This window comes from Agelaius tricolor, unplaced genomic scaffold (assembly GCF_023055355.1).
Source record: "Agelaius tricolor isolate 1412-34295 unplaced genomic scaffold, bAgeTri1.0.p SCAF_6, whole genome shotgun sequence".
Classification (NCBI taxonomy): domain Eukaryota; kingdom Metazoa; phylum Chordata; class Aves; order Passeriformes; family Icteridae; genus Agelaius; species Agelaius tricolor.
This window is the reverse complement of record NW_027269266.1, coordinates 15,170,529-15,194,307: the sequence shown is the minus strand read 5'-3', so window position 1 is coordinate 15,194,307 and position 23,779 is coordinate 15,170,529. Positions and strand designations below refer to the sequence as shown.

Genomic DNA, 23,779 nt, shown 5'->3' with positions numbered 1-23,779 from the left:
CTGTAAGAAGAGAACCAGAAGTAAAAAATATTACTGTTGGTAAACACAAGAACTATTGAAATATTACAACATTTTCAATAAAATCCTCCTATTTCTGTTAGAATAGTATGTTCTCAGTACTTGACTACATGGTCTACTTCAAAGTACAACTCTGATACACAGAGAATAACAGCAAAATTATCCTTCAACACCAAGTACAAATTTTGAAGTTAACATACCCTCACCTAACTGGCAATCAGAACAGCTGAGTTCTTCCTGAAGCCAGCTAAAATGAGAAAAATAAAATCTTCATTAAAATAAAATCATTAGAGCACGTGTGAAAGAACGTGAGTTTATCAGCTAGCAAAATAATCACATTTGCTTCCTCTCCCTTCCTTTTCTCTCAGCTAGAAGGCAGTCCACCAGTGAAATAAGAAAGGGAGTGCACTGAGCTCTCAGTCAGAAACATAAGCTCCAGTTTCAGAAAGCAGAAGTCTAATCTCAACTACAACAAAAAAATTCTGAACATTTCTTTCACTTAACTAGTTCACTGACTGAACTGAAAACCAAAAAACAAACCCAGAAAATCAGTTTGGGCATGCTGGAAAACATATAAAATAGTATTATTTATGTTTTTTTCACAGAACATCCTTATTTTGCTATTCTTAACATACAGGGTTGGGGTTTGTTTTTTTTTTCCCGTGAATAACAAAAATATGTTTTTATTAAATGATAACTTACCCTTAGAGATTGGATATCTCTATAGTGATAAACCATCTGCACTATCAGAGTCAAAACACTTCAAACTCAGCACTAGTTTTTCAAGGTGTTAGACTTCAGAATGACAATTTTAGAATTGCTCTCCCAAAATTCAAGTAATGATCAGTCATTGTACATGTGTTCTAAAAACCCTAAAAAAGAACTTGTAAGTGAACATTACGCTCCTTACTACCTTCCTGTAGGTCTCCCACAGAGCAAGAACCCTAAGCTGCCAGAGCAAACCTTTTTAAAGCTGCTGCACCCCAGCTGGCGAGGCCCCTGATGCTGAACACTCTCCTTGGCCACCTCACCTCCACACCAACAGAGATCTCAAAGTAACCTTCAGAGGAGCCTTTCCAAAGGCCTTTCTCCTTTCCCCACCTGTGGCCTCAAATGTAAAGCTTGAGTAGAACTCCCACTCTGTTAGAGTTACACAAATGCTACAGAGGAAGGTGCCATGTAGAAACATTATTTACAATGAGTTACTCAGTGCAGTCTCAAGTCCTCTGCCAGCACATTTTTTCCTGCAGATGCATGGGCAGGGGACATAGACTCTAAGATATTGGATTACTAATGAGCAACATTTTTCACGCCCCCACCTCTACTTTCCTTTTGTAAAGTGTAAATATACCAGCTAACATATGCTATGAATAAAGCTACTCTGGGCTAGGCTTTCAAATCTGTCAGGCAACTTGTATTGATTACAGACAACATAATGCAGTACAGAGTCCTGTCAAACTCAAGATACAGAACCCAGCAGAGAAACAAGTATCACCACTTGTCACTCCCAAGAGAAGGAGAGTTAAATAAAAACAGCTTGTTAACTAATACGGCTTGGTGACTTATGCCTAGCTTTCTCTTCTGACTGTCCCCAAATTTTGAACTTGCACAGTGCCAGAGGCTTGTCTAGAACTTGATGAAGCTTTCATTCACTTGAATGAAGATGAGGTACATCAAAAAAACAACAAAATCAAACACCCCTGTTCCCTGTACTAAAAAAAATTTCAGTTTAGACCCCATAACGATGCTTCCATATGCTAAACACTGGTCTTTTTTTAAAAAACCTCAGAGATTGATCTCTATGATATCTAGTAATCTCTCAAGGCAATTTACATAACTGGAAGAGATTCAAAAATTCAGATATTCCTTCAGTTTTTCCATAATTTTTTCTATTAGGAACAAGCCCAGTTTTGCATGAACAGTGTTATCAGATCAGTCATGTGACACAATCTGAAACTAACTTTCATGGCTTCCATTCTTTTTTGTTTATAAAATATATGGACTTGATCAAAGCTTTTCCCCAACATTGTGCAAATTTCCATCTCTTCTCAGAAGTCTTCATTCATCCAAAGGTAGATTTACTTGGAAGAAAATACCCTTTAAAAGAAGTTAGCAAATTTTCCAGGGAGCTTTGGAATTCTAAGAAGGCTTAAGGTTTATTTTAGAAACAAATTAAACATATCAAGTTGCTACATGAGTAGTAGAACTGACTTCAGTCTCATACATCTTGTAACTCCCCCTCATCTTCTTTGGTCCTGCCAGATCCCCTGTAAAGGAAAGAATGGCTTTTTGGCAGTCCCACATGCGCTGGCTGGCCACAACAGCTCCCCCACCTCACCTGCAGTGCAAGGCATTAACCAGGGCTTCGCTTCCTCTACCTGCTGAGTGACTCTGAATTTCCAGGCACTTCATTATCTCTGAGACCATCTTCCTGCCTTGAAATTTGACCAAAATTGGCCAGGGATCTTCAAGAGCAACTGCAGAGCAACCAACACATGGGCAGACTGATGCCATGAGCAAAAGAAATCAGATTCAAGAATTTTTACTTTTTTGCTCCATTACACCACTTGCTTCTGACACTATCTTTTGCCTGAAGAAAACAAGCCTTGCATTTTCACCTGTAGTGCCTTCTGCTACTTCAGCATGCAATTATCCTACAGAAATACAGATATTGTGATCTTTTCATCAAAAGTAAAAGAAGAAACTTGCAGAATCGTAAGCTAGCACTTTTAATACATTTAGATCTTATAATGTGTATATACATCCTTTAGGAAAAAATATAACTGAAAATTAAGGAATCAGAAATATTCTTGGCAAAAAATCATGAGTACAGGCGGAACAAGAAACTCTTTTTTTTCTGATCAACAAACATTTTCCAATAGATTGAACTGGACTTTCCTCATTTTTTGTATGTCTGTAGAGCTAAAGATAATTGTTTTCTAGGGAGCAAGAATTCAAATTCAGAAAACACGGGCAGAGCAAAGGTAGTGTTGCACTTCTTTTAACAGGTTGTAGTTCCAGGTCTAAGCATCTAGTTAGGAAATTCAAAACAGTGAAGTACAGACCAGGTAGATGCTAACAGCAGCATTACGTTGAAGAAAGGAGTACATCTGAAATCCCAGGGTGTTTTACAGTTCAGACAACATAATGTATTTGCAGATGCAATGTGAAAAATTACTATGTAAAATTACTACAATGCATGTGTAAATGATCCAAGGTGCAGAGAAGCCAAGTGTCTGAATTCTTCTGTATGTAACAGGCAAATGAGCTGTGGCACAAAAGAGACTTGACACAATACTTAATAATTCTTTCATACAATGGAATTTAAAACCTTTTTATTTCTTAACCACAGGATAAAAGGAACTTATATGACAAAAACACACAGTATGCAAAACACTACTGTAGCACTGGCAAAGACCTGCTTTTCGTCAACTAGCAGCACTGCCCCATTACATTTACAGAGGAAGTCAATAGCTTCACCCTCTGGCCTCAACATTTCAATTACACTGTGAACCCAGGGTAATTTTTACTGCTTACCACTAAAGGGAAATACACTGATTGCAAAAAACCACAGAACTCAACACACATAGCTCTGTGGGGATGGTATCTAAGTAGATCTTAGTAATGATGTGTCGCTTAGAATTACAGTCTCAAACCTCACTATGCTGGTGGCACAATTCATCATTCCAACACTCTTAGAAAAGTCAGATATCCTCTGAAAGGTTAAGACAAGGAGAATGTTTGCTTCCCTAAATGCAGGAAGCATCTTAAAAACCAGAAGTTTGCTCATATTAGCACATTACCATTCATCAGCACAAAAAGTCCAACTAATACTAAGTTCCACTTTCCAAATGATCTCTCAAGCATACATGACATTTCTAGAGATGATGGGTTTGGCCAGCCTGACAGCTTACTGCTTGCCCCTTCAGTGAACCACTTCAGCCAGAGACTACTAAGAATGCCACCAGAAGTGCAGCCTGGCCTCGGAGGAGATTGGAGAAAAATTTTCTATCTAAGAACTAGAAGGAACTGGTTTCTGAGAAATACCATCTTTACTCAATTCATAACAGAAAACCAATAAATAAAAAGCCTCACCTGGAGCTACTTCTAGAAGGAAGGACTTATTCTCATTTAGTCAGTAGGGAGTGGAGATACAGTCCCCTAAATTTCTAAACCAATAAAATAACTTTGTTTTCCTTTCAGCTTTTTATAGAGGAGAAAGCTGTGCAAAATCTTTTTTTTTTAAGCTTGAAAATATTTTGGGGTGTTTGCTATTAATGAAAAGGTACAAGCAGAGCCACACCAAAACTCTGGCCAATAGGGTTCCATCCCACCAAGTCAAGAGCTACTCCCAAGCCTGTCTCCAACCCTGCACACAAATAGTCACATAACTAATGTTATTTAGAGATCAGTAATAACATCCATTGATCTCACTAATAAATAAAGGCCAAGCAAGGTGGCTGTGGTACAATGGCCTAAATCCTACCTCCACCATTTCCTTCAGATTTATCACTCTTAGAGATCCATCTTTTCTACTCCTTATTCCCAAGACCTTGACAGAGAGAATTAATTACACTGAGAAGTTAAAGCACAATGAAAGGGTTTCCAAGAACTGAGTTTAAAACACAATTCCCCAAGGTAAGGATAAAGAAAGAAAGAAAACTCTAGAAAGCAAATTTGTACCTTCATTTTTCCTGAGCGCTGAACCTGAAAAAGCTGTTAATACAGGAAACACATAGAGAAAACAGTCCTAACAAAGTCAGCCTGATTCCCATATTCTTCACCGAAATTTCATCCTGCGAAGTTAGGCAATAAAGAGGAACTGTAAATTTGCCCTAATCATCACCCTAGTAAAAACTCATGCTGGATGATGAAAAGCCACATCCTCTACAGTCATCTCATTGAAGTTCTTGAGACAGGCTTAAAACCAAGATCCATCATTTGTTTGTTTTTTTCTTATACCTAAAACACCTTTATCACTAAAACAGACTAGTCCAAAATAACACAATTTCACTGAGCTTTAGTTTATACTGAAAATATAATCTTTATGAGGCATTATACAGGTGGTACTCGGGGGGAAAAAAAGAAAAAAAGCCCCACACCAGTGTTTTGCATTGAATCTAATTCCAATTTTTCTAAAGAGTTCTAGGCATGGACAGATGTCCTTTTCATCACTTAACTATATTAAGAAACACCTCATTTTTATTAGAAAGGACACGCCAGTAAGGCTTTTTACAAGGTAGCAATGTTTTTCTTCCAAGAAAAAGTAACAAACATATAGCCCTAATCACGGACACTGGAGACTGCGCTGCTGAGGTCTTCGCACAGTGAAGTCCCAGAAGTCTCCAAAGAGGAAGGTTCCAGGACCTCTCACAAGCTGTTCCAATGTTTAACCACCCTAATCAGTAATTTTTTCTCCTTGTGTTCCCCTGGAGCTTCCCTTACTACATCCATTTTCTCACCCCTTCCCTTTGAAGAGGCTGAAGGCCCCATCCAGCTGCCCCCTCAGCCTTCCCTGCCTCAGGCTGAGCAAAGCTGGGCTCAGTGGCCTCCTGTCCAGGCAGGCGCTCCAGGCCCTGAACACCCTCCCTCTCTCCAGTCTGTCACATCCCACAGAGAGGGCCAAACACTGGGCATGGTCTTCTGGGAAGAACACAACAGCAAACAGACTGGAAATGACACCAATACAATGTTCAGAGATTACAGAGTACAAATGCTTAGAAACGTTGTGAACAGTATGGCCAAACAGATATGCTACAAAAGCACAGAATTAACAATTACACCAGCAGCACTACTTATACTGATATTAATTTTTTTCCCCTCACTGAAGTGTTGGATCAATGACCTCCAGAGCTGCAAAATCAGCACGTAATTCCCTGGCCTTTCTTGAGTCTTCTACTCATTAAAGTCTTGCCACACAATAATGGAAAGAAACCCCACCAACGGAGGAAGTCACAGTTCAGTAGGAAAAGGAAGAGGATGAGAAGGGATGAGAGAGAGCATAAAGTGGTCCTTATTTTTAAGATGCATGGCAGATGTGATTGACAACATACAAAGGCACACAAAGACTTAACTGAACATGAATAATCCATCACACATTAAAAACTTACCTCTGTACTGAATACTAAGCACAATGAGCAACAGATTCTCTGTCTAAAAAAGCTGGATAGAATAAAGGGTCAAGGATATTTTTATTATTTTTTTAACTGAAAAGTTCAGCACTGTAGTGCAGAACTAATTAAAAAGGTAAAAAATTCCCACTCTAAAGACTCCTAGTAAATATGGAACAAATGTACTAGCGCTTAAAATCTCAAAGAAACTTTTAATAACTAAAGACTGATACAAGCAACCTGAGACAGAAATTCAGGTGCACAAACCCAGGATATGATACATAAACCCAACCAAGCCAGTGTATTCCAACAGACTGAAAAACTGTTCAGCGACCAACACATTCTCTGTATGAAAAGAACACACCACACAAAATGTCATCAACAAGTTTGAGACAGTCTGTGAGAGCTACATTCAAAGTCTGAAATTAATGTACCACTGAAACTTAATGAAATTACCATTTCAAGAAAAACATACCTTTTCAACAAGCAAGCCCTAAATCAATCATAACCTATCAGGTATCAGACTTCTGTCAGTACTCAGGGGAGTACCAATATTACAGCCAAAAAATCCTAGGAAACAAGCTCTGGAAAACTACAATATTCAAAAAGAAATTAAAGAAAAACAACATAGCTGAATGTGTGGAATAGAGGGAAAAAGCAACACACTAGCAGAAACCAAGAAACAAGCAGGAGGTTTATCAGTGGAAAAGTACAGGTTGACTTCATTATATAACAAAGTCACACAAATTACATTCAGAGTTGCTTGTATTTCTGCAGAAAGTCTGCCTTGTGTCACCACAACCTTCTTTCAGCCAGCAGCAGGTCTTGACCCTTAGCAAAAATTTCACCTAACATAGTATTAAGCTCACAGTATATCTTAGGAATGTATTTTACCAGTCTTGTCCTAAGTATGAGTACACACACTGTGACCCATCAATCATGAACTACTACACATGTGCCAAGCTCCTCATTACATAAGTGACAGTAATCAGCTTGTGCAAAAATATTTGCCTCTCTTCTGGACGCTTTTGCTTTCATTTTTTACTATGTCTGTAAAAAGACAATATATTTCCTAACCTTGTCTTTCAAGTGAGAAATTACTTTTTAAAAAAAAATCACCATTCAGCAATTTTAGGCCAAATGGCAGAAGTTCCATGACCTGGGTGTGTTTGCACAAAATATCATGTCAAACAACAATAAGACACCTGCACCCCACTAAGATGCAGCAAGACATAAAGACAGCACAACTTACCAAAATACTTTCAACCAGATTCCAAAAATTACAACAATACTAAACTGACATCAACAATAACTAAAAATTACTTAACTGCAGGAATTCAAGCTCTTGTTTCAGTTTCATTTAACAGTCCTTTTCCAAACCTCTTCACTGCTTTTCTTATCAAATTTACATCCCGGCTTTCAAATTATATCATATGATGAAACAGATTAATCATCTAATGAAACTTCCTCTTCTCTGCATTTAATTCCCCTGTACAAGTTCCTGGCAAACAGCCTGTAAAGGTTTTACCTTGTACAAGACCAATTCAGAAGAATTATGTTATTCACAAAAACATATGCAATAAAATACATATTATTTTTAATAATTTTATTAACATCAGAGCAGAACACAAGCAATCCAGTAGATTTCCAGAATGTGCTAACAGTTCCTTTCTGACACCAGTGACTATTACTCCAAAAAGAAACAGGCAATCTACTAAACCTCGTATTTACAGAAAAGGAAGAATTCTTGGGAATGTGAAGTTCAGGGGCCACCTCAGCTACAGTGACTGTGAACAACGAGGTTCAGGATCCTGAGAGCAGAGAGCAAAGCCACATAACAGACTCACAGCCCCGCACTTCCACAGAACAGAACTGCTCACTGATCAGCTGGAAGAATTTCAAAGGAGTCTGTCCTGGAGAAGAGTCCAGGAGAGCTGGTTGATTTTCATGGATCTCCTCCTACAAGCTCAAAAATGGTCCTTACCAGTGTGCAAAGAATCAAGCAAAGGTGGCAGGAGGCCTGCATGGGCAAGCAAGAAGATTCTGGCTGAGCTCAGATGAAAAAGGGAGTGTACAAGGATCACAAGCATAATCCAGGTGATCCAGAAGAAACAAAGACACTGTCTGAGCATGCAGTGATAGGGGTTAGGAAAGCCAAAGCCCACAGGAAAGCCAAAACCCACTTGTGTTTTCACCTGGTACTGGACATGAAAGGCAACAAGAAAGGCTTCCAAACATACAAAGGACAAGAAGGTAGATTTATCAAGAATAAAACATACTTAATCAGCCTGATGGCGATTTGTATAAAGTTGGCTGGCTTGGTAGATGAGAGTAGCAGGTATTTTTTTACCTTAACATCAGGAGGGTTTTTGACACTGTCTCTTATTATGTTTTTATGGACAAACTAATGAACTGTGGGGCAGATAAAGAACAGTGAACTGAACTGGAAACTGAAGGGGTTATGAACAACAGGAAGAGGTCCAGCAGGAGGCCAAGTATGAAATTAGAAAATATACAGAAATAAACTGAAATAGAGGAAAACCCATATAAATATCACCACCACCATCCCAAATTTTACTGTAAGCACAATCAAACACTGAAACATGTTGCCAGAAAAGCTGCTGAGTCTCCATATTTGTGGTCAAAGCCAGCCTAGACACCATCCTGGACAGCCTGCTCCAGTTTACTGAACTGAATGATCTTCAGAAGTGCCTTCCAACCTCAATGATTCACTGATACTGTAGAAACTGGTTTTAAATCTGTGCTGTATCTTCAGTAGTGAGAAAGCTACACAAATCAGAGCTGCAGGCAAATCGGGTCCATACTGTTTTTGGTGAAGTGCTACATTCTAGCTCAAATCCCTAACATCCCCTACCTGTTCATGACCAATACAGTCTGCAATACCCTCTGCTACCATGCACACAGGACTTTCAAGTACAAAAGAGTATCCATTCCTCCTCTGGCTTCAGCCGCCACTTTCACAATTATAATATATAATCACACGTGCATATGGAAGGAAGGAGGAAACAGAAGAACAAATTCACCTCAATATGACTCTCAGAGGGCCAGAAACTCTTAAGTCATAGATCTAACACAGAAGAGAGACTGCTGCAGGTATGGCAGTGGTTTCCAGGCTCCAGGCAAAATCCTGTGGTAGCTACAGAAAAGAAAACCACACCAGGAAGACAAAATTCTCTTAAAACAGACAAAGTCTGTTAATGCTGGAAAGAGGCACTAGATGAAGTATAATTATACTTTAATCCATGACTTGCTATGGAAAGATGCTCATGAATTTCTTTTAGTTTTGCCTTTGGGTTTTTTTTAAATTCACAACTCGTACTACTTTTACAACAAAGAGTCTTATCTGGTTTTGGAGACATACCTACAACACTTTCAAGTTGCACACATTCAAAAAAGCAGGCTTCATTCTTCACAGATTTCCTTTATACGGACAAGCTTTCTCACCCTCTAAATCTGAGCAAGAATAAAGGAGTTGCATAAAAAGACAAACATTTTGTTCCTGAAACAAATGTATCTACTTCCACTGAGTTTAGCTTCAATACACAGTTATTTTTATATTCTTCATATTTTCACATTGTGACTTCATATATAACAGCATGTCAGGTTTTCTATAGCATGTATGGTCTTGCATTATGCAAAGAACTAGTATTTGTAGGCTTTTTACTCTAACAAGTGAAGAAATGTTAGTTGCTTGGCATATTTTTACTTAAACCTGACACTGATCTCTCCAAAAGAAGGTTTGAAGAAAGTATACAATTCAAGTCATTTATTTATATTCTAGCACATAATACAAAAAGCAGTCAGCATTAAAGAACAGACTAGTCACAAGTGATTTTGAAAAGAATTAAAGTTTTTTTCCAAAGGCTCATTTATTAGAACCACTAATCCAAAGTCTGCTGACGTCTAGAACCATCTCCAGCTGAAAAGACTTAATTTATGAAGTATGAATAAATGTATTTTTCCCCTTTTTTAATATTTTAGACCAAATACTTTTTTTCACCGATTATTAAAAAAAACTTTTATTAGCATAAACAACACAAGATATCTTCTGACATATTTTTTATCATTTCTGAAATCATCTAACCTAAATCTGCACTTAAAAAATAGTCTGGACTTCAACCATTTAAAACAATAAATACAATGGAACTTCTCAGAACTCATTGGAACACAAAGTACAAAACAGTATAATGGAAAAGTAAAGCTACTCCCACTTTGTAACAGCCATTTGTAAAGGTAACGGAGAAAACCACGCCTGTGAAATAAGGTGCACATAGGCCAGAACAGCCTTATTAAGCAGTAAGAATAAATTGGAAGATCCTTCTCTAGTGAGTCATTCCAAAATACAACTAGTTGTATTTCTTTACCAAATGAGAAGTGTCTTTGCAATAAAGAAATTAAGTTCCACAAAAAACAAGTGCACCATGGGATAAAGAATACAAGGAAGGACAAGCACTGTTCCTCATGGCTTGAAAAGGTTAGCAACATTCAATTCAGGACATATTCCTGTAATCCAGCTTTCCCACTTAGAAAAGTAGGGAAGAGTAGAGGCACTTTCCAAGGAATGAAAGCTCAAGGTATCTTGGGTCCTAAGCAGGAAAGAAAAATCTGCCAGACCAGATTATCCAAGTGGGGAAAGTCACCACAGTATTAACTGAATTTAAGGTCAAGTCACTCCGACAAATCCTGGTTTTAATCTCACACATAATGCCTTCCCCTTAACTCATTTGGTAGAATTAATAGTTTGAATTTTTAAAAAATGCAATAATTAAAAAAAAAGAAAAAAACAAACAAACCACCACCCACACAGCAACAAACCACCAAAAAACATACCAAATAACTACAAACAAACCCCTCCTCCAACTAAAACATCATCATTCACTTTTTTTGCACTATCCAAAATAAGATGATTGTGGTGTTTGTGCTTCACCTCCTTTACAGAAGACACAGAACCTCACACAAAAAATCTGGGTTCCAAACTTCAGATTCCCATTGTGAACTGCAAAGCAGCTTACAGACAACCATTACATCACTTACTGACATTGCATTATCCAAACTTTAAGACATTGAATGATGGCCATGAAATGTATAAAGGTTAACATGCTGAGGGAGTTGCAAGGGGAAAATCTTTTCCCAAACAAACTCACACCGGGATAGTGTGAAAAACAGGCATCACTGAATTCTTAACTGAACACAAGATTTTTTCCTAAGTTTATCCAAGTCTAGGATTTAAATGAAACAAGGAAAAAATGATTCTGCACAGACAAACTTACCAGTGAGGACTGTTTACCCTGAACACGCCTTGCTGAGTAACTGTCTAATATTACCACTGTCTCTACTCACTTGCATTAAAGAATTTAGTTTCTCAGCCATGAATCACTGATTACAAGACCAGAAACCATCTTAGCCACAGATACCTTTTAACATTTTAGACCTAGCTTTAAAAATAGTTTTTGGGGGTGGAGGTTATTTGTCTACCCACCCACAAAAGACAAAAACCCCAACTCAACAGAACTATTTTTGTGGCCATCTCATTTCCCAGTTGTTTAGGTAGAAGTTTACCTTTTTTCATCTTACCTTCTGGATAACTGATTTTCAGGACTCGTGAAGGGGAGAAGTCTCATTTTGCCAGATGGAGCTGCTCCCTCCAGTCCTTTCCCTATCCCTACATCACCTAGTCCCATTCCTTTGGAGCTATGTAGCTTGCTGTGTAGCCTCTGAAAGTACTATTTCCTTCCTTTAAGCTGTAGAAATAGAGTGAAAGAGAAGTAACTATTCCACAACAAGCAGAAGTCCCAGCAGCATCATTCACCACAAAAGGAGAAAGGAGTTTTCCACAGGATCTAAGTAGTTTACTGAGTTTGCTGCTGCAATAAGACTTGTAATCAAAAATTAAGTCCTGCAATATAATGCAGTCCACTAAAAAGGTGGCACAGAAAACTATTCCACAGGCAAAAAAAGCACTTGTCTGACTGCAAACAAGTAGAAAAGAAACAGAAGTATGACAGCATATGTAACTTGTGTGTATAATCCTCTATCACCTTGAGCTCTCATTCATCTGGTAGGGGGGATGGAGAAGAGATGGACCGAACACAAAAGCAGGCAATGGTGCATTTCATTTAGCTTATTAAAACTGGAGAACATTAGACCCATATGATGCAACAACTTTAACAAAACCAAGTAAAACCAAAGACATAAGTTTGGTATCTTCAAGAAGCAAAAATAGGCCCAGTTCTGAATATTTGAAAAACTCCATTTCCTGTTGCTGATCACCAACAGCTGCCTTGTTTCATCAGGCTTGGTACAGAACCTCCTGAAAGCAGAAGGAATCCTGATGAGCTATTATGGAATCAGCACTGTAACATGTAAGAACACCTGTAGATCAGATCGAAAACTCAGCTAGCCCAGCTCTAACAGTGACCAAATGCTGCTAGCTGTGAATAATTAGGAAAGAACACAGAAACAAGCAGCACTAGACTATCCTCCCAGCTTTAATTATTCACAAATCCATAATTCATTCCACTACAAGGGTACAGAGTAACTCTAAAAGCATTGCTCTTTCAAAAATATATCCAGACTACACACATGCTTTTAGCCTTCGTAATATCAAGGAGTGGAGTAACAAGTTTAATTAATTTTTATGCAAAGGACCATCTCCTTTTGCTTGATCTCACCCCACCATGCTCATCTGACACTGCCAAGTTCTTGGTGCAGATAGTAAAGAGCAGATCCACAGAAATTCAAGATGAAAACAGAGAAAGCTACAACATATCAACATCACCCGTCTCTAGTCTCCTCTTTCCCAAACTGCCAAGTCCCAGCTTCTGGTTTTGGTTTTGATACAGAAACAGCTCCATATATTCAATTATCATAGTTAGCCTTTCTCCACAACTTTTCCAGCTCTACTATACTGTTTCTGAGACAGGGAAAAATGGGGAGAGATGAAACCCAGACACATCAGCTCCAAATGTATTATGGATTTATATACTGAGGCATAACAGAGAACATGTCCAGAATTATTAGGAAATGGATGACAATTCACTCTTTTGAACAACACCAAGCATTAAGGTGCTGTTTAATCCTTGGAGATACCTACCAGAACATTTAAAATTTCACCCATGAGCTCCTGGTTAATCATTACCTCTCAGTATTTTATGTGACATAACACTTTGGCATTTAAGGCACATTTTACATCAACTAGTGCTGAAGAAAGTCCTTGAGCATTTCTGCACAGACAATTCATCCTCACTAACCTGAATAACTATCAGCAGGCAAAAGTTCTCTACAAAGAAAGATAACAAAAGAAGCACTTTTACCTCTCCATCGCCATTAAATTAATGAAAACAGCAGTTACCAGACCTGTTTAGATACACAGCTGAATCATAGCCTCAATCACAGTGCAAATGGAGAGAAAATTACTCAAAACCATCTACAGTTTTGAACTCAAAAAAAAACCAAAAAAAAAACAACACCTAAAGGGCATAGGCTACAAAATGCCACTTGTATTGGCCAGCTTCCATTACACAACATGACATTTCATAACACCTTCATACAGAAAAAGCCCTTTGTTGCACAGCTCAGCTACAAGGGCCATTTTGGTTCTGTATGCAGTATTTTTAAAAAGTGAGAATGCTATTTCTCATGTCTTAAAAAAATTAAAATGCCATCAAAAGAGATGCAAGAAATGAGGTTGTAAAATCACCTCCATGACATCAGGATCAGAATACCAGCTTGCCAGACTACTTACTGATACTGAATTACTCAGCATCTGATTCAGATACACAGATTGCAATGCATACTGAAGGTCGTTCATGTTCAGTTGTTCCACTCTTCCAAATTCCATATTATTGGTAATTTGGCAAGATGGGAAACTTTAATACCCTCAGAGTAGCACACAAGCCATTCATTCTTTTTTCCTTAAGAAAGATCACGTTTAAATCCCACCTCACAAGCAGCTCCAAAGCAACTTCTTCAACAAATTTTAAAATATAACTAAAGCATACAGAAAATGTGAGACTGTATGTAGACAGATCCATACAAAAACAGTGTAAGTACAGAGAATGGAGCAGAAGGCCTGAAAAATTGCCATGAAAATTGATTACTCCGGGCAAAGTTTACTTACTCACCTTTTACCATGATGATTGAGGATAATAAAATTTTTAAATGCATGCAAGAAGGAACAAGTCAGATTTTACAGCCATTGATGAGTAAGAAATGTTTGCGGCTCTACATGGAAATGCTTTTCACTGGAGTCACAGGCTCCCTATTCAAGTTGCATCAAAATTAGAAGAAAAGCACAACAACAAAGAATGAAGTGCAATGGGACAGCCTGTTCCATTAAAACTGCAGCATTTCTTTTGGAGATAACCCTAAACAGATTTTTATCTTACAAAACACAGGTCAGAACCCACAGGTAAGAAGAGTGACCTGCTTGAGGAGCACATACTAGACCTGCTGCATCTTTTGCTGAACAAAAAGACAACGGCTAAATGTTTCAGTTCTCAATTCTTGCATCAAAAGGAAATTTTGATAGCTTTATATACTCCTAAAAATGCTGACTGACCTCTAGCCCTCTTAAACATTATGGAACTGAGGACATATACATTTAAACATGTCTAAACCACCACAGACTTTAATGAAAGAATTGTATTTAAGTATCTGCTAAACTGCTTAGGAAAGCAACCTCTTCCACATTCTATTACATCTGGACAGACCTGAACAAGTTATAATGTTGTATTTTTCTCAAAAGTAATGGGAAATGTGTTATGGTTTTGAAATCCATATGACTTTAGCTCCATAAACTAGTTTTTGAACAACACCTCTCCCTGTGCAGTTTCCCAATATAAAACTGCAACTTAAGGTGTAGACTGAGCTCTGGTTTTGTTTACAAAATTGAATAGTTCACCTCAATGCTGTGAATGTATCACTGAGCAGACTGCATCTATCTGCCACAAGCCAAGTGATCTGTAAGGGATTCTTGAGAGTTCAAAGATTCTCTTTTAGCTCACCCCATGGACAGAACAAGTTGTATCCAAGACCCTATTCACCTCAAAGTTTTAAACCACATCAGCATTTGAATCTTAGACTTTTCTGCCCTTGCACTTAGACTAAGAGAATTCCACAGATGTATTCAACACTAACATTTCAGGAAAGTTAAGATTTGATTTTTTAAACCTTTTTTATTACAGGATTGTTCACTCTCTTATGCCTTGAACTTTGCAACACAAAAAGCCCCAAATATTAAGATGAACAACTTAACTAGAAGAGAACAAAACACAGTCCTTTAAAGGGTGAGTGGTTTGCAATGAACTTTTATTAAGAAATAGTATTTCAAAGTGTAGAGATACACATACGTACAAATAGGAGGGCACACTGCCATTTACATTAAGTAAAATAAAAAAAAAAAACCTCCCAAAAATAACCACAAACCCCACAAAGCAGCCAACTAAAAAAACCAAAAACCCACAGCAAACAAACAAAAACCGAAATTCGCATACAAGTTCAGGTTTCTCTTTTCAACCTATTTGTACCAACTGCAACTATTACTCAGAAACATTTAAAATTTCTCTCCTCATTACAGTTTATATGTTTTTTCTATTGATTTCTTGTCCCTGGCCTTCAAATAGACAAATATAAACCTCAACATTTAAAATATGAAGATTATGTTATCTAGGCAACTTAGTGATGCCAGTGCAAGATTATTCCCTACAGCATATTTGCTAGTGCTTAATGCAGTCCATACTGTGTGTCCTAACACATTATGCAAATGAGAGACACATGAAAGAAAATGTCTATCTCAGAGTGCCCCCCTCCACCAGCAGACAATCTGTAATTAGCCATGTCCTCTAAGGAGGCACCTCATTCACTCTCACCAAAGCAGCAGCTGCTGGCAAATGGAAATTAAGAATTTTAGAGCAAAAATAAGCCTACTCCCTACCCTCCCCAAGGTGTATACTCAGACTTGCAAGCCAGAGTCAAAATCTAAACAGCTGTTTGTGTTTTTCCAGAATGCCCACACAGAACCTCTCATGCCCAGCACCAAATGTTTACTAAAGTGATTTCTATCAGGCTCTCTCAAACAGGCTGGAGAGAGCTGCAGCAACAGATCCCAAGGCCTCATTAAAACACTTATCTACAAGTTCTCAGTGCAAAAATCTAGAACAGAAAATATAAAGCAGCAACACTTTCTGCTGAATACAATTCCCTGGCATACAGAACAATAGGGTACACCAATTCAGAAAAATGCAGTAGTTCCAGCCTCCCAGCACAGAGATGCAGAGAACAAAGCATACAGTTGTGCCTAATCTTTACCATCCTATTCCCAAGTGATCCAATCACTAAACTCCAGTATCACCTCCCCAGAAGAGTTCTCTTCAAATCCAACAGCAGTCATCAAACAGTAAATTCAGAAAATTGCTTCCCTGCTATCAAAGTAAACAACAAAACAGGGAGAAGCTAGAGTTCCCATCTAACTAATGTAAATGAAAAATGCATTTCACCATGGTTTAAAAAAAAAAAAACAAAACCAAAACCCATACCAAAGAAAAACAAACACCTAACAAAAAGAAAAAAACACACCACAGACAAAGCCTTCCCATTAAATAACCTTTATGTACCTAGGAACTGTATACATAAAACAGCTTAATCCCACCTTGCAACTCCAAGATTATGCACTTCCAGGTTTACAAGATGTGTCAGGCCTCTGATATGAACACAATCAAAGCCTGTTTGATGTTACTGCTCCTACCCATTATACTTCTACTGTGTGTGCCTACTACTGGGTGATGGGCAAAAAATACCACGGTGTGTCTTTGCAAAAAAATAAAAATTACAGGACATAAGAAGGATTTGGACAGCAGAAATGCACAGCATTTACAATAATCTACATTTCATATTATAAACAGGCAAAGTGTTACAAGATTTTTGTAGAAAGAAATCAATCTGACCAGAAGCATAACTCACATCCATTGTCTGTGTACCATGCTTAGCATAACATATTTTTAGTATATATCCATTATCTATTGTGGCAAGCAGACAAACACTTCCTCTGTAGTAAGGCCCTAAGTTCAAGGTTTTGACGAGATCATAGGCTCTGACAGCTTCCACAATCATGGAATTGTATCTACCAGCCCACCAGACTGACTTCTGGAGTACTGTCAATTCAGATCGTTTCAATGTAGTTTAGAAGCCTCAACATTTACACCAGGGCTAACTCATGCTTTTTTAAAAACAATGACTCCTGTTAACCACAAGCAATAAATCTGGCTTTCATTTAATACCATTGCATAATTTTTTATATCTGCTTCCTATTCTATGCAATTTAGCACACAAACAACTGCAAGGAAGAATAGCATTCAACCTCTGAATGCTAGAAAACCTCAATTTTTTCTTCCATTTGTTATCAGAGAAAAAAACCAAAACAGCAGCTACGAAGCACCAGTAGATATTCCTAACAGCTTAGCCTAACACTGTTACTTGGACTCCCTTGGAAAGATAATTTTTTTCTCTTAGTAAGGCTCACAGGTTGTACATGTTTATATTATAATCATCATTTACACAGTCACGTATGAACGCGATAAGGGAATTAAAGAAAAATACACCAGCTTTTACTCTTTTCAGAGTCCATACTGTTCAGTTTTGATTTGGTTATCCACCTCCAGTAAGATGTTTTCAAAGATACAAGAGGGAAAAGATCACAAATGCATACAAGTGTGTGAGTACAAGTATGTGAGATTAAATAGCTCCTCTTCTCCAACTGTTCTCTCAATTATTTTTGCACGTAAGTAAATACAAATTACATTAAACAATACGTCTGAAGTAGCAGACGTTATTTTTGCATCTTAATAAAAATCATTAAAAATAGCTTATACAGATAAAGTCAACTTATTGCTTTGATGTTTGTCAAACTTGTTAAAGAAAAAAGTTCAGTTGTATAATGCATATACTGCATGCAGTAAGAGCAGTTATTTCACGTGGACACAGTTCAAGATACTTTCAGCCCACTGCATTTCTCTTGCCAAAGTATTTTTTTCCAGACAACTATACCAAAGTGGTACAATCAACAAAGTTGTGTAACCGGAAAGCAAGAAGTCACCTTAGAAAAACGTATTAAACACAGCTACATTAGAAGGCAGATACCTTCATTTTCTTGAAGGAACTACTTCCTGCTTGATATTGTCACTTATCAAACACCTAACATTTCTTCATGGAAGAGGTCCATGTTTTCTCAAATTATCCTAGGCTTATGCTGACATAAATCAGAGCAGAAGTCAGCATTTTGCTTGCACGATTAAACAGGATTTGACTCAAGCTTTTTGAACAGTTGCAACCAAAACTCCAGGTAAGGCTACTATTGATAATGAATTTATTAAATGGAAGCTTTTTGCAGAATTCTCCATAACCCTAAGTAATGTACACTTTTAACAGTCGGTATTGTGTACTATTAGACATATAAAATTTTATAAATGGATTTTTCTAATTCTGATCTTTAACATTGTGATTAAACCCTCCAGCCTTTGGGTATCAGGCATAGAAAAGGCATCAATATCCAACAACAGAGAGTTCCAGAACAGTTCACATGTTTACAGGCACAATTACAGAAAGACTGGCATTCTGCTCTGATAGTAGAGAGACCTAACACCTGGGAAATTTCACCACTTGAAATTTACTAAAGTCATCCCAACTGGGTTGTTAAAATAGTAAACGATCTATTCATTATTGTTAGCGAGAAGCCAAATGATTTTCTATTTTTAGTGCCATCATTGCCCTTCTCTGGTTCCTGACCCAGCACATGCTTGTCTTCAGTTTATGCAGTTGCACTCTCTCTGATAAGGTGTTGGAGTAAGAATATTGTGGATTTTCTTCTTCTCTGAAATTGAACAGTTGTGATTACAAAGCAAGTACTGATCAGCTGCTCTTTTTTTTTTTTTACAGAAGTCTTTGGAAATGTATTCCTAACTTTCGACAAATACAGAAACTCTTGGGAGCCACTAAAGACCGTTCGCTATTCCTAACAACTCATCTGCTAAGCAAAACAAAAACATGTAACCAAACCAAAAGAAAAATACCAGTCTTAATAAAGTTATTTGATAAAGTATTTTAGTATTCATTTTATTATTCATAAACTGAGGATATACTATTGTTAAGAATTAAAATTTGCCTTTTAAGGTCACACACACTGTGCTTAATATTTTCTTAAATCTGAATTTAATATTCAGAATGTACTTTTAATATAGATTAACAGTAAACTATACCACAAAGAGACACAGCACTTCTTTAAACACAAAACAGTAGGAACAGAAAAGCAAAAAAAAGCACTTTTTGTTTTGCCTTTCTAGGCAAAGGATGGGAAATTAAATTTACACTAATGAAGACACCACTTCCAGCCTCGAATCTGGACAGACCTGTAGGTGGGATGTTGTGACTGAAGCAGTACTGCCTGCACCTCAGCAGGGCTTAAACTCTCCAGCAAAATACTGCTACAACCTGACAGAACAGAGATAGCCAACGCTTATTAATCTAAAAGCCAGAAAGAGCACGCTCTCACTTATCTGTCCTTAGGAACATAAGCCCAGCAATTCTCCCATTTGTAAACGTGTGTCAGATTTCAAACAGAATGGCAAACAGCCCTGAGAGTCCCTGGCCCTCTCTGCCAGCTCCCCCAGGAGCCCAGAATACGTGACCTGTCCCTTTGAACAGGCGCTCCACGTTCAGACGGAGCCTGCAAGCCTGAATGTGTGATCTTTGTTTGCAACAATCCTTTCACTGAAGGGGCTCCGTACTGACAAGGACCACCAGATCCGGTGTCAAAGGGAAAACAAACAAAAAAAATTAAGTGAAAATAAAAATAGAAAACATAGCAAGGCGTGACCAAACAGACCTTAATATCAGAGTAGGCAGGTCTCCAAAACAAAACACAATTATCAACCAACATACGTGGTATCCAGAGGACTCAAATTGCATGTCCCCTATTCTCCTACCTGTGTACACAAAGACCCACAGAAACACCACTTCTCAGTCAAACATTCCCTTTCTTAGTCTGAGCACTGATCCTGAAGACAGAGCACAAGTTTTTCAGTTCTTGCTCAAACCTTGATAACTACAGTTGTGCATTTCCAAAAACTTTAAATCAGTTTAAGTCCTATTTCTGTAGCCACTCTCTTGACTGTGGTGAACAACAGCTATGCCTGGAGTCTTCCTCGTGACAGCCTGCTGTGTGTATATCTAGACTTAAGCATTAAATGTAGATTACTTAATTACTGCATTATAATGCAAACACCATATGGGATCCATTGTCCCAAAAACATAAATCATTTCCCAAAATTGCTAATACCTTGCACATCAGTATTAGAGTACTAGAAATCCCTGTCACTGCAGCAATTTTCTTGAAACCTGAAGTCCCTTTTTATAGTAATTGGTTTTCATTAAAGGTGTTTTCTGATCTTTTAAACAGAAAAGCCATTCTTACTGTTCAATACAAACATGAAGGGATTTGTTCACATATAGTGCATGAAGCACTGTGAAGTAACTATTACATCAAACAGAGCAGATGTCAAGCCACAAATTCTCACTCTCTAGGCATTTTACACAAATCTATGAAAGTAAAGTTGTAAGAAAATAAACTGAACTTTAAAACACGAAGTAAGATTACACGAAGGCAACTGAGAACGCACTGCAACCTTGATCAGATATTCACCAGGGCTGTCTAAGTTCAAGCGAAGATTACATCAGGCCTGCTGTGATTAAGGCAATCACAGGTCCCAGCACATGTTTTCTACCAGTTACATTTTAACTCCAACATGTAAGTACCTGGCAAAACAACAGACAGAGCAGTCCATTTTGCAATTCCACGCCTATTAGTAGTCGCCAATTAGACAGCTTTAACACGATGAGCTCCAATAGTGCCACAGGCCTTGTTAAGGCTTACCGCCACAGGGAGAGGTAGATTATGACCAGGGCCAGCGCCAAAGACCAGAAGCTTCAACATTACAGAATTAAAAAGCAGATATTAATTTTTACCCTTAGACACGCAGTTTTCTCCTTCTTCCCACACTACTTGAACAGTACTGAAGAACAGGTTCTCCAAACATGGCACTGTTTTTCAGCTGTATTTTATCACAAAGCCTTAGCTTCTGTGCTGTTACTTAAGACTGATTTTATCCTCACCTAACCCACCTGGCTTTAAGAGACTGTGGGAACCTCTTAATTTGAGGTGATAGCAGAAAGGAAAATCCTACAATACCATACACTTCCAAACCAAGGCAAAAGGGTAAATTCAAGATAGCAGTAAACTAAAACTCAGTGTCCTAAGGAAAAAAAAATCACACAAAATAAAATACCACAACCAAACAAAAAATCACCCACACTTTTAAAATAAAGTTCTGTATGCCTAAAAATCACTCAATTGTATTTCAACTTCAGCAAACAAAAGGGGGAATATCTACATAAAGGGCATATATTTCACAGTCCTCTGTGGATTTAAATCAGCATTTTCTTCAGCACAATATACATACTCTAATTTTGAGAGATACAAAAATCAAGCTTGCCTTTGTAAGTAAAGTTTAAGACAAATCCAAAAACAAATCTACTGAAGCTATTTTATGTATTCCGTTCAATCTAGAGCTAATAGTTGTTTCAGAGACATTACTATTAATAGGGAGCACAGAAGGATCAGACACGGTTCTGCGTTAAAAACTTTGTCTTGCAAGTCAAAACACGCAATGGTGCCACCATAGGGCATGCTATTAAGTTTCTGAACTAAATACACAGAGGATCGTTCCAGCAACAAATGCTATGGATAGAAATATCCTTAATATTAGAGGCTGCGGGCAGACAGGAAAGTGGCAAGCACTGGCTACAAGCAGACAGAGGCCAGACCCTTATTTCTAGTGAAAACCACCACGATAGAAATGTGACAGGCACGAAGCCGTACTCCTGAGCGCCCAGCGAAGCGTTCCTCCAGGACGGGCAGGTTGGGCGTGGAAGCGACACGCCACGCTCTGCCCGCGGGGCCGGGGGGGCGAGAGGCCCAAGGGGCGGCCCCGGGGAAACCTCCGTCCCGAGGGCGAGGGCGGCGGCGGCTCCGCGGGGCGGGAAGCGGAGCCGCCGCCCGGCCCGTGAGGCAGCGAAGGCGCCGCCGCCTCCTGGCCCGGGAGTGGTGCCCCGAGTGCGCGGCGAGCGCTCGGCCGGGCGGCTGCCTCCCCTCCGCTGCTGGGGAACCGCACCACTCCCAGCGTCCAACTCCCAGCAACTCCGGGGCGGGCGGGCAGGAAGAGTGGGAGGGAGGGAGAGCGGGAGGGAGCGGCCATTAAGCCCGCTCCAGCCAAGCCGTTCCCCGCGGCGGGAGGCGGCCGCCCGGCCCGGCCCGCGCCCCGCCCGCCTCTGCCGTTCCTACCTGGCCGCCAGCACCGCTGCCGCCGCCCGGGGGGGGCTCGTTGTCTCCATCTCCGTCGGGTGGCCCCGCTGCCCACCGGGTCGCCATTATTTCATTCCCGGTTACAAAGGAGGTGCAAATCCTCTGGAGCCCACATCGGGGAAGGGAAGGGACGGGAGGAGGGAACCAACGCCAGAGCCACTCGCGCACAGCAGGCGAGGCTCGGCCAGCCCAGCCCCGCCGCCGGGGGACGGGTTGGCCCTTCACGCGGTTGCCATAGGGAAGAGCACCGGAACGACCCTGGGCTTCAGCTACGCTCCCCGGCTGCTGCCTTCATGGCTGGAGGAGGAGAGAGAGCAGATGTGTCAGTCCTCGGCGCGGGGACGCCGCCGCCTCCGCCGCCCGTCCCTTGTTAGGCTAATTGCACCCACTCCGTCATCTTCCTCTTCCTCCGGCTCCTCCTATCCAGAGCCCCAGCCGCGGGGAGGAGAGGGCAAGCGGGGAGAGGCGGGAGGTGTCCGATCCTTCCTACTTCACTACACGCCGCCGGAGGGAGCGAGGACGGAGCAGCGCTGTCCGGCAGCCCCGGCCGGTGGGGGCGGTAGGGCCGGTCCCCGCCTCGGCCCAGCCGAACTTTGATCAACTGGTGGACGAGGAGGACGGGACCGGGGGCCGAGGGGCCGCTCGCTCTCCGGGCCGGGCGGAAGCCGCCGCCAGCTCACGATTCCCGCCCCGGCTGTATCCAGCGGCGTACTGGAGCGGGGGGCAGCAGCAGAAAGCGCACAAGCTCTGATGAAGAAGTGGCAACAAAGGACCCCTCAGACAACAGCGAGGCCGTGCCGAGCTTTTGTCTCTTACGCGGGTCTGCCCCGCTCGCAGGCCGCTCCCTCCCCCCGTCTACGTAGCCGGAGCCGTTCGCGATCAGACCACCGCGCCCCACGCCCCGCCCGCGCCCCTCCCTCGGGCCTCCCCTCGCACAGACGTTGCTGCGCTTCGACAGCGGCAGCCGGCGGCCGCTGCGGCCCCGCCGGCGGTAATTGGGGCGTCTCGGGGCTGGGGCCATCGCGCCGCGCCAGCTGCGCCCCCCCTAGGGCGCCTCCCTGGGCTCCCCCGGCTACCTGGGCACTGGCCCGGGTTCGGCGGGGGGGAGTGGCGGGGCGCTCCAGCTAGCGCCCTCCCGAAGGCACAGGGCTCTGCGCGGCTTGCGCCGCCTCGCCTGTGCCGCTCACCGCGATCGCTTTCCCGGGCCCTCACACGGCCC

At 40.4% G+C, this 23,779-nt stretch overlaps 1 protein-coding gene across 3 annotated transcripts in view; it reads right to left on the bottom strand.

The window, feature by feature from the left end:
* The window catches only part of ARHGAP21 (Rho GTPase activating protein 21), a 112,416-nt gene extending 89,008 nt beyond the window's left edge, over positions 1-23,408 (bottom strand). For 2 of the 3 annotated variants that reach the window (XM_071428802.1, XM_071428805.1), the window contains exon 1: positions 22,540-23,408. In XM_071428802.1, coding sequence (XP_071284903.1) covers positions 22,540-22,626 — 87 coding nt within the window. In that variant the 5' untranslated portion in view covers positions 22,627-23,408. The remainder of the gene's footprint in view (positions 1-22,539) is intronic. The other variant, XM_071428803.1, reaches the window with a different exon arrangement.
* Between the last annotated feature and the right edge of the window lie 371 nt (positions 23,409-23,779).